General features: G+C 40.0%; 2 protein-coding genes across 4 annotated transcripts in view; one reads left to right on the top strand and one right to left on the bottom strand.

Annotated features, from left to right (window-relative positions):
* Nucleotides 1-3403, bottom strand: dio1 (iodothyronine deiodinase 1). The gene is made up of 4 exons (XM_010730202.3): nucleotides 2911-3403; nucleotides 2687-2830; nucleotides 1973-2172; nucleotides 1-918 (listed from the first exon to the last, which is right to left on the bottom strand). The coding sequence occupies exons 1-4, from the start codon at nucleotides 3245-3247 to the stop codon at nucleotides 853-855; spliced, it is 747 nt and encodes a 248-aa protein (XP_010728504.3). The 5' UTR covers nucleotides 3248-3403; the 3' UTR covers nucleotides 1-852.
* An 891-nt stretch (nucleotides 3404-4294) lies between these two features.
* Nucleotides 4295-15035, top strand: part of glis1b (GLIS family zinc finger 1b) — a 69811-nt gene continuing 59070 nt past the window's right edge. For 2 of the 3 annotated variants that reach the window (XM_019270268.2, XM_019270267.2), the window contains exon 1: nucleotides 4295-5415. In XM_019270268.2, the coding sequence (XP_019125813.2) occupies nucleotides 5028-5415 (388 nt within the window). In that variant the 5' untranslated portion in view covers nucleotides 4295-5027. The remainder of the gene's footprint in view (nucleotides 5416-15035) is intronic. The other variant, XM_019270269.2, reaches the window with a different exon arrangement.

Genomic DNA, 15035 nt, shown 5'->3' with positions numbered 1-15035 from the left:
TTTTTCTGCTTCTCATTTTAATGATTTACTGTGAGAGCAATAACTTGGATCACACATGTTTTATTTCAAATCAAAATGTTGATTTAACTCTCACTTTTTTCAGATTTACAATATGGAAACTGACAGACATTTGATCAGTTGATGACAAGTGTCTTAAAGAAAAAAACAAAACAAAATGAATAGATGAACTGCAACACACTTAAGAACTTGATGCAGGATTCATCACAGATTATTCATTGTTATCCTATAATGCAATCATTCATGATATTAGAAACAATCAATTCATTCATTTAAGTGACTTCTAAATGTGTCCCACATAATTCAAAGAATGCCTACTTTTAAGTCTTCAGATTACAGCTACCAGAGGTTTGCACTGTAATCATCATATAAAAAGCAGCCTCCTGTGAAATTACACTGAAGCATTCAGCCACAATAGAAACCATTAGTGATTTACGCAGATTGCACTTCTGATGATATACTTAACCTGCAAGAGAAGCAGAAAACAAACGCTTTCGTTGACTTTTCTCCCGTTGATCCCGTCAAACACAAACACTTGACCGTCTCTCAGCATGTTTCACATCATCTGGTTACAGAGGCCAACGGTTTAATCTGTAGCCGTCACTAAGAAACGCCGAGAGGTGAGTTCAAGCTCAGAGATTGACAGCTGTGAGATGTGTTTTTGGAATGCAGGAGATCCTGAAGGCAACATGTTTTCTACTTGTGCAATGGATTGCGTAAGAGATAGCAGAAACAAACTATAGGACTACATTCAGTCTATATATACATATATGTAGTGTTATAGGAGTAATATATGCTGGTTACAATGTTGACATCTGTGTCCCCTTCTTATTCTTATTTCATCTTCTCCAGCAATGAACGCACCTCTTCTGGATTGTAGCCCCAAGGCCCAAGCTGACCCTAGAGAACACAGAGTGAAGAATGTCAATGACACATAATGAATGACATTGTCATTTAACACGAATGGGCTTTCAGCAGAATCAGAAACAACATGTCAGGATAAGACATAAAACAGAGACATGTCTTTGCCATCTAATGATGTTTAATTCTAAAATTTTCGGCATAGGAGAGACTAAACTGTTTCACTGGGTGCAAAATAGTACGGCAAGCCGTCACCTATGAGGGTTGCTTCTTTTAGCCAGGTAGGCAGTCAAGCTGGCTGGAGCTCTCTCAAGAGACCTGACTTCTGTTGGATTATTATTACTAGTAACAATATTAAATCGGTATCTGATTGATGAGTCTCTTGCCAAGATGATTGGTCCCCTCTAATAAATACAAAACATTTGAATACCAAGTAAAATGTGATTTTTTTAAAGTGGGTATGGCGTAGTCTTGTATCCTATACAAAGGCTCTCCCAACATGCAACTACATGTCACAGTGATGCTGACTGCAACAACTGACATTGGTCCGCTTGGTGTGTTTGTGTGCATCGCCTGAGAATGGCATTAAAGGGAGACCACAGGCACACGTGGGACACTGACTCGCTGCATGACATGTTCTTGTCTGCCCCCGCATGTCCTCTCTGCCTTTTGTTTCGCGGACAGGGAATAATAGGGAAATGACGTAAACAATGCAGAAGAAAAGACAGATTGAAGGAAAGAGATGCAGGAGAGTTTCCGTTTCATCCGCTGTTGTCTGAAGTACACAAAGAAACTCAGCACGGTGGCATAGAGTAGCTCTTGTTTATGGAGACACACAAGCACACAAGTGTAGGTCACTTGTGTAGGCTATAGCTATAAATCAGCCATAGTCCCTCCCTCTCTGACACAGCTAAAGAGCCTGGCTTCTCGCCAAGAATTGGAGTGGTATATGTTTCTCTCACTGCTCCTTTTCACGCTATACCAAAAGAAGAGGCAGTGTAACGATTACACAATCACACGATTGCATAGACCAATGGACTGCAAGGAGCAAGCAGGATCATATAAATGCTAAGAAAATACAATGAGATCTCACCTTGAACACAATTTTCCCAGCCTGCAGCACATAAAGCCTCTCTGGCATAGCACCATACTTTATGGCAGCGGCATTTTTCATTTCATCCACAACCACTGGACACAGAGGCTCTTTCTGTACCAGGATCTGTGCAGCGGACAACCTTTCCTCCAGGTTCTGGTGCTCATTGATGTCAAAGTTGTTGATAAAGGCCCAACCGTCTGAGGCAAAGATAGGGAAGAGATAAAGAATGACTTAGGTGGAATGACACATCAAATTTAAGGAGTTAGTTAGTAAGTGCATTATAGAACCAAGGGTCAAGGTAGTTGTATTTGGTTTGTAGGCACAAAGCAACAGGTCATTGTGACTTTCAATATTCAGACTGTTTTGTTAAGACAACACAAGTCAAAAAGAAGACTTCAGAAACACTTTAATAGTTTTCACTCATCATAATGAGCATGCAAAAATACAGTTTACAAGGGCTGAATGGAAACTGGATTCTTCATTCTTTCATCAGTATGTAAAATGCTGAAGGTCACTGAAAAATATAGATTACACCTGTAAAAATCAAGCACCTTCAAGGCACATATGCATGTTTAAAAATGTTTATCCAGCATTGAATTATTAAATATTTCAGAAAAGTGGACTTCCCCTTATAAATTCTGGATGCATTGTTTCTCATCCACCAATAAATGCCATGATGGTTAATACTTCTACCTGGCAACTTCCACTCACCTGTTGAGTGTGCCTCAGAGATGTAGATCACAAGAAAGTCAGCTACATCACGGAAGTCCTTGACGAGTTGCTTGAACTCCTCAAGTTTGAACATAAACGGGGGTCAGGTGCAACTCCCAAAACTCAACACCAGCGGTCTGTTGCCTGAAGAGAAAAAAAAAGCAATACATACTCAGTGTTTAGGAGCAGAGAGAGATGCAACTGCACAACTCTCAGTCTCGCACCTTTCAGGTACTTGCAGATACTTGATCTCTCTCCCTCCATGCTGACCACAGGTGAGTCCGGAGCGTCGCTTCCCACAAAAGCCTCTTGTCCAAGAGACAACCACATGTGCTTCAACGAGGTTTTGATGGACGTTGTAGACTTAAATGTCAGACCCCAATCTTCATATTTAAATTTGGGGTTCTGGGTCATGGTGGTCCTTTCACCAATTTTGAGGATTAACTTCTTGGCAAGACTTGGTGAAATAAAATGCAAGATCCTGCATATGAAATGCAGCGATAACATAAAACAAATATTCCATGCTGTCGACGTGTACAAAAGCAGCCTTTGCAAAAACATGCTTTGCTCCTTGGAGGCGAAGTCCCGTTGTCACAGCCTCCGCTGCAAAACTTACATAACACCCATAACAGCTGCCTTCACGGTCCTCTCTGTGAGCTCGTACTTTCTAGCTCGCCAGTAAACAAACACTTGTAGGGCTGATCTCTTTCTTTCCCCCCTCAAATGTTGTTGATAAAGGCCCAACCGCCTGAGGCAAAGGTAAGGAAGAGATAAAGAATGACTTAGGTGGGATGACACATCAAATTTAAGGAGTTTTAGTTGTTGCGTAAGTGGATTATAGCACCAAGGGTCAAGGTAGTTGTATTTGGTTTGGAAGCACAAAGATACATGTCATTGTGATTTTCAATATTTATTTATTTATTTATTTTTTGCTGGACTGTTTTGGTAAAAAAAAATATGACAACACAAGTCAAAAATAAGACTTTAATAGTTTACATTCATCATAATGAGCATGCAAAAAAATGCTAATTAACTGCAGGGATTCTTCATTCTTTCTTCAGTATGTAAAATGCTGAAGGTCACTGAAAAATATAGATTATACTTTACATGGAAAAAAAAACAAAATCAAGCACTTTTAAGGCAAGGCGCTCAAACGTGATCCCTGAATTCAAGCACTTTTAAGGCAAGGCGCTCAAACGTGATCCCTGAATTGATGTAAACTCTGTCCAGGCCACGAGATGGCGCTACACAACAGCATTTCTCACATACTGTTTTAGACGAACTCCAGCTCCTAATACCGAGTTTATCATAGGAAAGAACAAGTTAACGCGTGATTATGGACATTGGTAAAAAAAAAAAAAAAGGGAGATTATTCTTTAATTTTTGATTCAGCCTGTTTATACCCAATAAGTCCAATTTAAAATGTCATCAAGACATCCAGGTGATCATTTTGAGTATGTTTTTATTTTTATTTTTTTTAATTTTACATAGTTTCTGTCAATCAGAAGTAATGAACCATGATCCAAAGAATAATTCAGAAATAAATTAAGGAATCATCAAACACAAAGCAAAACTTGCTGTACCCTCAGTGCCCCTCAGTGTGTGAAATCTAGTGTGTTGGTTTCATATTTTTATTCACTTTTTAATGTGCGGAAAAAGTCAGTCAGTAACCCAAATTATGTAAAGCTGCTCTGCTGCATGATAATTCACATCACATTTTCTGAAGTACTTGTGCGTGCCAGTCCCTCATCAATCTTTATATGTCTTATTAAAAGAAACATAAAGCACTTAAATCTTAAAGCGATATCTCGTCTCCCGATCTTACAGATGTTTGGTGGCTGGTAGATTTGATCAGTGTTTGATAATGTGATAAGCATCTGTTTTGCTTTTTTTTTTATTATTTTTTTTTTATTTGAAGTTCTGGGTACATGCCACGCACGTATGAGCTCGCAGACTTCACATCCAAGCTCCGAAGTAGTACAAGCACAGCCGTGTCGATCCGGATCTTTATCCTCCCACAAGAAACACGGACACGGTCTTCATTGGTGCTCCTGAATCCTGCGGAGCGGTGGAGCTATCGGGTGTCAATCAGGCAGAGAGAGAGAGAGAGAGAGAGAGAGAGAGAGAGAGAGAGAGATGCATGGGATGCTGATGTCTGATCCTCACTGAGAGGATGCTATCGATCAGGCTTGCAGATGCTTCCCCATCCAGTTTGATCAACATGCTGATGTGCGCAATTAGACCTTTCCTGCTCCTCGTTGGCTAATTGGAGAAGGTGGGTGTTACCAAATCCTTGAAGTTTAGTGTCCAGTGTGTTGACTCTTCCTCTGCAGATGAATGCATGAGTTGCCACAGCCTTTCTGTTGATGCAGTGACTTATTCTCCTTCCATGTGTGCAGGTAATGTGAGCAGCAGCGGATGCACACTGCACGGGAAAGCCGAGACATCAATGCAGAACCCCTCAGCGCTGTTCGGGATGGTCAGTCACTGTCAGACCTCGACTTTCACAGACTTCACCGGCTTGTCGCTCGCCGCGTACGGCAGCAAAGCGGACATCTGTACGCGGCGAGCCGGGATCGGTGGTTATGGATCTCAGATTTGCCGGAGCTCCCACGACACCCCGACTCACATGAACTGCGCCAGCCCGAAGAGACTGTGCGCGTCCGAGGAAAAGGCGCATCTGTCAGCCAAAGCTCCGCGCTCCTGCCTCCCTCTCCCACCCGTGCAAGGTAGGTCCCGTAGGTCCAAATATGTGGCAAGAGCCTCCAAGGCTGTTGAAGTGACAGATATGAATAGATTGCAAAAAAATATTTAATGTAGTAATGATGATAGCTCTCATTAAAACAAACTCGGAGGATAACAATAACAAATTAGAGCAAACAGCAGCTGTGTCAGTTTGGCCAATTTGACCAAATTAGGAGTTCAGGGTTACTTGAGATTGATAAAAGCCATCATCTAAAATAATGCTGCTTCCATATGTGCTCCTCAAGAGCATCCTTTGATGCAGCTGCGTTGTGTATTTGTGTCGAGAGCTCTGTTTGCAGTTGTGGATTAGGTCTGTTAATTAAAACCAGAGCTCTCTTGGATCCATGGCCAATTCATAAATAACACCAGAATCAAAGTCTCCCTTGCACACGAAGACCATGTGAAGCGATGTAGCCTAATAGTATGTGGAATAACTTCCAAGCAAGTGCGCCGCATTTCCTATGGATGTTAACAAGGCATGGCAGCGTTTAGTTCACGGGAGGATTAGTGTGTGATGCTGGCTCATTTAGTTAAATACAGAAAAAACTTGGCAACTTGAGGTTTTGACAGTTTAGAACAATAGTTTTAATAACTATTAATTTAGAAATATTTATTATGGGTTTTTTTTCTCTCTTTTCATTTTAGGACAATAACAAATGTAAAAAATAATTAAGTCTGTATGCTTAAATTGTTCAAAATTTATATTTGAATTTCCTTTGCTGTCTTCCAAAAAACAAACAAACAAAAAATACTCCTTTTGACAGGGACTCATCAGTAAAAGCAAAATCTTTAAAAAACAATTTCATAGATGAAATGAACACTCTCATACAGATAGCATCCAGAGTGGAAACTGGGCTTTGACTTTCTGTGGAAGCCTGCTCCATCCTGTTTAGACAGAGTGTTGTTGTGAGAGGGCGGAGGTAATTACAGCCCCATCCTAAATTATGATTAGACGGAACAGACTTTTATATTAGCAATCATCCTTGCAGCAAGAAGAGGATCAACGGATTTGATTATTGTTTCTTCTTGCTAAACACAAACCATATGTCCACAGAATGTGTCTCAGCATTTATGAGTTCTCTTGGAGCACAGTTGTGCCCTCAGCCCTCCATCCCCAGCATCCCGACCAGAATGAATCGTCTCATTGTCTTTGCAACGCTTTTGAACTCGCTTCCCGTAAATTGTGGGAATGCAAGATGTGTTATGTGTTTGCGGATTATGTTTGTGGAGATTAACATTGAAGCAGACACATATCTGTTTGTTTGGTTCTGACTCGGCGAGGCAATTGAGTGATATTTTAATAATTTCAATACTTTGTGGGTTTATAAATTAAAATAGTTTTCAGCCTGGAGTGCAAAAAAAAAAAATAACCAAACATTTACTTACTTAAGCACATACAGATTCAACTACACCACAAAACATATTACACTTTCTTGATTAATAATTCATTTTCACATTATATTTCACTGCAGTATTTTACTAATGAATATTTTTATCCAGTTTCACTCCTCATGTTGCTATCTCTGTCCTATATGAATATACGCTGTGTTCCAGGCATTTTGTTGTTTTATAGTCTCTTATGGTGAGCACTGGAATATGAAGTGATCTCAGTACTCATCAGTCTTTTGTATCATGCCTCATTTCAGCTTGATCATATTACATACTCCCATTTGGGGACGGAGCTGGAGTTTAAACTGCATTCTCAACCATTACTTTAGATTTATACTGAAAGGAATCTCTGAACAAACACAGACTGTAATATTTATTCTGATGGAAGTGAGACAGTGAAGGAAGAACTTACCTAAGATGGGAGATTTCTGACCTTTTGCTTGTACCCCGTGATTGCAAAATATGAACAATTACTCACTGATAAATATGATTAAATGTTGTTCACTGATCATGTCAATGTTGGGAGGAAAGCTGTTTGTACAATGATGTACCCTGAGTCATTTGTACTCAGTGCTATTTTTGCTGATTTCCTAATTATTCCCAAAAATCTATATTTAATATTAACTTGTTTGCAAAGTATAAAAAAGTGAGAGAGACAATGAATGAGAGAGTTTTTATCTTAGAGAACGAGTGAGTTATGGAGCTGAGGTGCCGCTGTGTCAGTGAATAGAGATTTGGATTTGATTTTTACTGGCCAGGTATCCTGAATGAAAAATTAAGCACTTACTGCCTGAGCCGTTTCTGTGCATCCTCACTGTTGCTGAGCAGTTGTATTTTAAGGAATGTTCCCAGCATAAATCCAAGTTAAATTATTCCACGTTTATTTTACATAAAGCTGAATGAAGCACAAATCACACTGACTTATGTCACACCTGGCACGTCGGTTTGGAAAGCATGTGTGCTGCTCTTCGTGAGTGGAACAGTGGCTGATCATCCACTATGTTGTAAATATTGGTGCCCACCAGTAAAGAAAATATTTTGCTTGCAAAGAAAAAAACTTGAGCCCTCCTTTAAAAAGAATATCAGGTTTGAATGAAGTGTGTACTCTAGCATCATTTGATACCTTACTAAAGTTTCTCCTGGCTGGGACGAAGCTGCTGAGTCTGTGAGCTTAAGGAAAATGTTTGAGTTAGAGGAGTGTGCTGCAGTCCCACACTCCCTTTTGAGATAAATGTAAAGGGCCTATCTGTTGATTCAGCCTGTAAAGAGATGAATAATGGACTTTTGGATTTAATAATTGTCAGGAATTTCTATGTATCTGTGGCTATTTATTGTTGCTTTTGCCAACACATGTCATCTTGACATGTTTTCTATAGACCTTTACATGCAGTATTCATACATATGGTATGCACACCTATATGCAAGCACGCAAATCCACCAGCATCCATGCTAATACACACAAACACAGTGCCAGCATATGCCAAACACACACTACACACACATATAAACATACTTTTTTGCGGTGAAGTGGCATTGGCACCAATGTTAAATTTCCTCCAAGTGACTTAGTTTCCTGTGTTTTCCCCAGCAGCATTTGTAGACGTCATACTGCGGGGCGATAATCTGACTGTTATGAGAAACAACCGACAATTACAGCCCCACTTTGAGCCTTTGCTGTGTCAAACGTTTAATGACAGCTTCCCAGTAGCTCGTGAATAGTGAATAGTTTTTGTTGTGCACAGAAAAACGTCATTTATTCTAATCAAAACTAAGTGGTTTATTTGTTATTATTCTTTATAGAAAGACGAGTGGGTAGTTAGAATTTTATCCTTTATTTTATCTAAAAAGAGTAATTTTTCCATCAAAGAGTAATTGATAATGCAAATTGTCCAAAAATATACATACAATTCATCATCAGAGTAATAAAAAATATGGTACTCTGCCTAACCTACAAGGGAACTGGTGTTCTCATTTAAAATATCTGTGTGTTCCAATGCCTACTTTGGGTAGTTGTCTGGAGACCTTCATCTCAGTAAATCTTCAAATTTGTGTCACATAAAATGTTTATACAGCTCTAATTCTGGGAAAATGTTTGCTTCAGCTGTTTCAGGGGGTTTTGAATTACTTAAATTACCTTGGACTTCATGCTTATAATTGCAATCAAGTTTGGTTTTGATTTATGCATAGATCATATTATTTATTCATCTTGGATCTCAGTTTTTTTTTTTTTTTTTGGTTTTGACTTGTGAGCCAGTTAGCATTTATCATGCTGTTATACCCATTTTTCGGTGTGACAGAAGTTGTTGTCACACTGAATTTGTTGCTTAATGTTGAAAAGATGGCCAAAGAGATGGTACTAGATTCCAAAACTTTGGAAAACGTATCCCTAATGAATGGAACATAGGGAAATAATCGAGCAGGTGACGCAGTGCCAATATTACGGCGTGAACTGTGACCACAGTTTATTAGGTCATCAATATAAGTTTTTATGATCTTGAATCAATCATTGACTTTTCCTGCATAGACTATAGCTCTGTGGAATAAATAGGGGCATTGTAATGATGTTTTCCCACGTGGCAGCAATTGAATTAGTAATTCACAATGCTTTTATAGTCTTGTTTGGCAATCTAACTGTGAAATTAAAATTACAAGTCCGTAATTTGATAAGTCCAGGGGAAATCAAATTACTTTTGCCTGCAATATCATTACAGGAGATATTTGAAGAAGAAACTGTTAAGCAAGCCAATTGGGCTGACCCTAATCATGTCCTTCCAAAGAATATGAGCTTTTGCCATTCAGTAGAAGATCATGGTTCCTGCTGATCTTTAAAAAGTATATTCTATTATATATTATAATATTATATCCTGTTGATAAATTGGCTTAAATTTGTATCTGTTGCAATGTTGCATACTGCATTTTAAAAAAGAAATACTTCTTGTGTGCATACTGCATAGAGGTATAGATTATTAACATGCACTAGGCTGTGAGTGGAACATTAACCCTTATGCCCAAACCAAATAAAATATTTTCTTTCTTAAATATTTGAATCATTACAGCCGTTACATTCCAGCAAAGCTGAAAATCAATTCTGGTTAGCGTCCAAATTCTCTGAGAGAGAGGCATCTAAAAATATTGGTGTTTTGACACTTAAATATTAACATTTGTTCCTAAAAAATTGGATTATAACAATAAAATCATCCGTAATCCCAAATAAAATATTTGTAAGAAAGACACTGCATACGCGCCAGCTCTACTGATCTCTCCTCTGTGGAAAAGAAAATCAACATGAGCACCAAAATATCTATTTGCTAAGTACAATACAAAGAGGTTTGACAGAGTTACTGAGGATCTCGACATCACAGTCGGTCAATATGCCAAAAGGTTGTAGCAGCGAGGCAAGTTTATAGCAGCTATTCCTCCCAGATGTTGTGAAAGACTGATCATCTCTCAGAGGAAACATTTTGCTGTCACTGCCGCTAAAAGAGATCTGACCTTTTATTGAACCTGTGGTTCAGTTAATTTCATGGCCCGAGGTTAACCGAGAACATTTTTGTATCAGTTTGTGAAGAGGTTATACGGTACATTTTCTGGCAATACTTGTCAGTTTTCGCTCAGTGATATTTAACATAAAATTTGTCAACAGGAACTGACTAACAAACGACCAGACATCCACTCCTTCCGCCTTTGTGCCTCTAAATTATGTGGAACCATGTGTGTATCAAAGTCGCGTTACATTGATAGTAACATTCCTTTCGCAAGTTTTCTCAGCAGTCAGTACATTCCCATGAGCTAAAGTGTGCGCCTCAGCCCACGTCTCTACGTCTTGTATGAGCTCAGCAGTGAGTTATGGGCAAATGTGAGGGTGCTGCCTGGGAAGGGTGTTGCAGGGTGTAATGTTTGCAGCATGTTCCATTGATTCATAAAGCTCGGGCCCGGCGATGATTCTGCAGCGGTATTCCCGTAAAACCTCAGTCTGGTCGAGAAGCTGACGAGGGAATGCTGGGTAATGGAATCAGAGTGCTTCCTGAGTCACAGCCACTAGAGAGAGAGAGCGAGAGAACACCCCTGGTCTGGCATCTGCTTGGCTGAATCACCTCAATCAAACTTGGCTAGGAATATACATGACGTGTGTGGAAACAAGAGATAAGTGGCAGAGGAAGAGATGAGTGTTGCATCAGCCTCACTGAGGTTGGATTCAAAGAAAAAGGAGAGGATTTATGGGAGGTTGTGACTTTTTTTTTCTGGTATGACTATCATCTGATTGGTACGCTGAAGTTGCAAAAATTAAAATGTGCCCCTACAAACAGACAGAAAACTGAATTTTAGGCACTGCTGTCTCTGCGCTTTTCCTTCTCCGTATTCAGTGTCAGTCAGGTCAGATGCTCTCATTCTTATGTGACCAGTGTGGTATGACTATGGCATCTCACTTTAACCAAAGGCATTCTGACTTTCTTGCTGCCAATGAATCCAAGTCAAGTCACATAGCAAAAATATGATCTGGTTTGAGTAAGTGTCGAAATATCACTGGAATACCAGAAGAAATGTGCTCTGGGCTTCGGTTTAATCAAGAAAAAGCTGCAGAGTTGGCTCAGATGTGTCATCATAAAAATGTATTTTTAGCCTAAAGCTTTCATGCATCCACTTTCACTGAGGGGAATAAGCTGCCAAGTGTTTTGTGAATTAGACCAGATTTCTTTTTTACCTTTTTTAACTATTTGTAGCAAAGATAAAGATATGTCTCTACTTCTCCCCTGATTCTTTTCGTCTGGGCAGACATGCCACAGCTGACCACACGTCTATAGAGTCTGTATTACTCATACATTTTCAGACAGCAGCGACTCCTCTCGCAGACCTCTCTGTGTATGACTTAGCACACGGGTGGGTTTTTGATTTACATCTCGGCTGTGCCACTTGCTGTTCTTGGCTCGACGCTGCTGTGTTTCATCAAAGAAAAATCCGCTCCACTCTGACTGTGGCAGTTAAGACGGGCCGTCCGCCGCTGCGCTGCCTCTGCCAGAGCGGGGCCGAGAGAGCTGACTGGGCCCTCGCAGCTGTCAGCTGGAGAGAGAGAGAAAGAGAGAGACAGTGAGAAAGAGAGGAAGAGAGAGATGTGGCCATTAGGATCAGGGCTTCACCTAAACAAGCTGCAAGTTTGTTTGAGTGTGAAAGGGCAGTTTTGAGTCAATCCTGAGGAGGCTCACATTTCATCTTTTCCACCAGAGACTATGTTACTACTGTATCAGCAGTTTATCTCATTTCGACTGTGATCAAGATGTGAGTAACATCCCCAACGCCGAATAGTTGTGTGCATCAGAGCTTTAAAACTGCTACAGCAACACGTCCAAATGCTCTGACTGGCTCAGCTTGTTTAAGTGGTGTTTTTTTTTTTTTTTTTTTTTTTTTTTTTACAAGACTGGGCATGTTGGAGATTAATCAGCCAGCCAATCAAACATTGGCTTCAACTGAGTGGTCAAAAACAAATGGGCAAACATGATGCGAACTGAGGTTGTTTTAATGCCTTCATTAGAGTGGAGGAGAAAGCAGCCAAAAAGCTTGAGTTTTATCCTCTCTCTTGTTCTCTATCCGTCTCTGCCAGGAAGCTGCCATGGGGCAGTGCCCAGTCAGCTCACTGCACCATTGGCTGGCGTTGCCCCAGAGGACTATGAAAGACATTATAAAGTCTAATAGTGCAGTTTATATACTTTATTAGTGCTTGTTAATAGAAGCCCAGCATTCTGGAAGAATTACTTATTCTCTAGTCATGTGCAACGCAATCCAGCCCCTGCGCTGTATTAACTCGCTCACCACGACTAATAAGCGCACAAAGGAACGACGGCATAAAGGTTACTTAGAGCAAAAGTACTCTTGCTCGTGTTGTGAATGATGTCAGTCGACATCAATCACAAACCCTGAGCGTGACAACTTTCACTTCTGCTACTCTGCTGATTTGGACTCAAGATATTCATATGTGCATTATGTCTTGGCAGATCTCTAGATCTGTATGTATTATTGTCCCAGATAGAGAGCCAAGTTTCATCACACCGAGTCAATATATATTGAATTATTCTTTCAGTGATATATTATAAAGCGCTGGCAAGCAAATCTTTGACTCAAAATTTATTATAGCTTATGTCAGATCCTCCAAGGTTCCATCGGGCGCAGGGAGTGATATCATCCTGTTCGTCCAATGTCAGCACACAGGCAGCATTGTAGCACAGGTGAACTGATGTTTTGACAAAACGTTTCTTTTTTAGTAGCAAATCTGGACAGCACAGTGCTACATGATGAGAGGAAGTGGAGGATTTTGGGAAAGTGAGGCTGGACCCCTGTTCAGGTTAATGCTTTTAAGTCCAAGTTGCCGGGAGCTGGGAGACTCGCCAGGCTGACTCTGGATGTTAATAAAGTTTAGAGGCTCGATGCCAGCACTGTGATCTGTAATGCTTAGGGTTATTTTTACAGACTTTTTACAGACAATTATATTTGAAAGGGTAGGCTGTTTTTCTGTGGACTAATATCAGAGAAAGGAGATAAACTATGTGATAAGAAGATGCAATTTCCCATGATGTGATGCTGGATTTTTTTTTTTTTTTCATTGTGTGGGAATATTTTTTCTTGTATGAGAACTCATGTATGACTGAAACAACAAACAAGACAATAATACTTAAAGGCTAAACTTAAAAAGTGTGTTGGTGTTTTTCAGAGAACGCTCTGCTTCTTTGCAACCACACACCCTAACACCTGGTAGTTGTCCAACTACAATCACCGACAGATGGTTGAGTGGCTAAAGGGCGCTTTGACAAGATTTTTTTAAAAGGAAGCGTGAGCTTTGTTGGTCCATATTTCCCATCCATTTTCTCAGCTTATCTAAGGATTGTCTATTTATTCTATCTGTCACACATCAGTGTCTTCGTTTAATCATCTTTGACAGACCAGTTGCCGAACAGTAACTTGAAACAATCCAAGATGACATTGGCTTGTAGTTGCTCTACTGATGTTGCTGCCTACCAGATATGTCAGCTTGATTTCATCCTCTGGAACTGAAAACCACATCTCACAGACGAACTGATTGTTCTGTCCAGAAATTTCCGCTGGAAACAGTAGAGACATCAGTTATCTTCTGGCCCCCGTAGTACGTCTGCTTTATATTCTCTCCATCAAATTGTGCTTTAAGAAAGCGGCGCAGTTTTCATTTTGGTGTTTTCCTGCAATCCCAAATGAGGAAACAATTCTGCTGTCAGCAGTTCTTTTGCAGACAATCCGTTCTGTTCTTCTTCTTTGGTTTACTGTTGCAAGGATTAAACGTAGGACCCTTTTTTCTCCATTTGAACTTCTATGTGCTGTGCAATAAGTGTGTTAAATGGATCCATATAACACTGAGTAATAGCCTCAGTATGCACTCTTCATTAACATGCTTAACATTCCCCCCAAGACCCAGAAGTCGGCTTCTATAATACACTGCTTAACACAAACATTATGTTGGACACTTAAGATCTCTTATGGGGCTCGTTGTTGGCAGTTTTAGTAGTGAGCAGATTTGGACTGTGTGCGTGTGTGCTAATGTTTGGGTCAAAGTGGAGGACAAAATGGACACGGTCATGAACTCTGAACACGAAAACCTTAAAAAGTTAATAAAAGATGTACACGCAATTTGCCAGCTAGTTAGAGCAGACGTCCAACAGAGAAGTCTAGTGAAGAGGTTAATAAAATGTTATTGTTTTTAGCTTTTTTGGCTGAAGAATGAACTCTGTTGCAACACTGGTCAGCCACTTGTTGCATGTTTCCCAAATGGGACACGCAACTTTGTTTTTGAAAGTAAGAAATCTCTATGTAAAGAAGTGAATGCTGAGCCACTTATATTTGTTGATGACTGACTTGATCCCCAAAGAGATATTGTGCATTCATTTTTTTCTAAATATTTGCTTTGCATCCCCACTTGTCAGACCTTCCAGACTTTGATTTCTTTCATATTTAATAAAGATGACGGTGGGCAGGTGATGTTAAAAATGGAAGTTGAAAGATTTTAGCCTAATGGGAAACAGTGCATAGCTGTCCAAGCTGGCTTGACATTTACAACCATTTCCCCCAGCTCAGCATTCAGCCTTTACGACAAAGCCAAAACCCATCAAGAGGAGCTTCACTCATCTTAAAACTGATATGCTGAGATTCTTGGATCCGCACTGACAAGACACATGGGTTCACACGGTTTCAGTAACCA

Source organism: Larimichthys crocea, chromosome XVII (assembly GCF_000972845.2).
Source record: "Larimichthys crocea isolate SSNF chromosome XVII, L_crocea_2.0, whole genome shotgun sequence".
Taxonomy (NCBI): domain Eukaryota; kingdom Metazoa; phylum Chordata; class Actinopteri; family Sciaenidae; genus Larimichthys; species Larimichthys crocea.
Note: the sequence above shows the minus strand (reverse complement) of the source record. Positions and strands in the feature narration are given on the sequence as shown.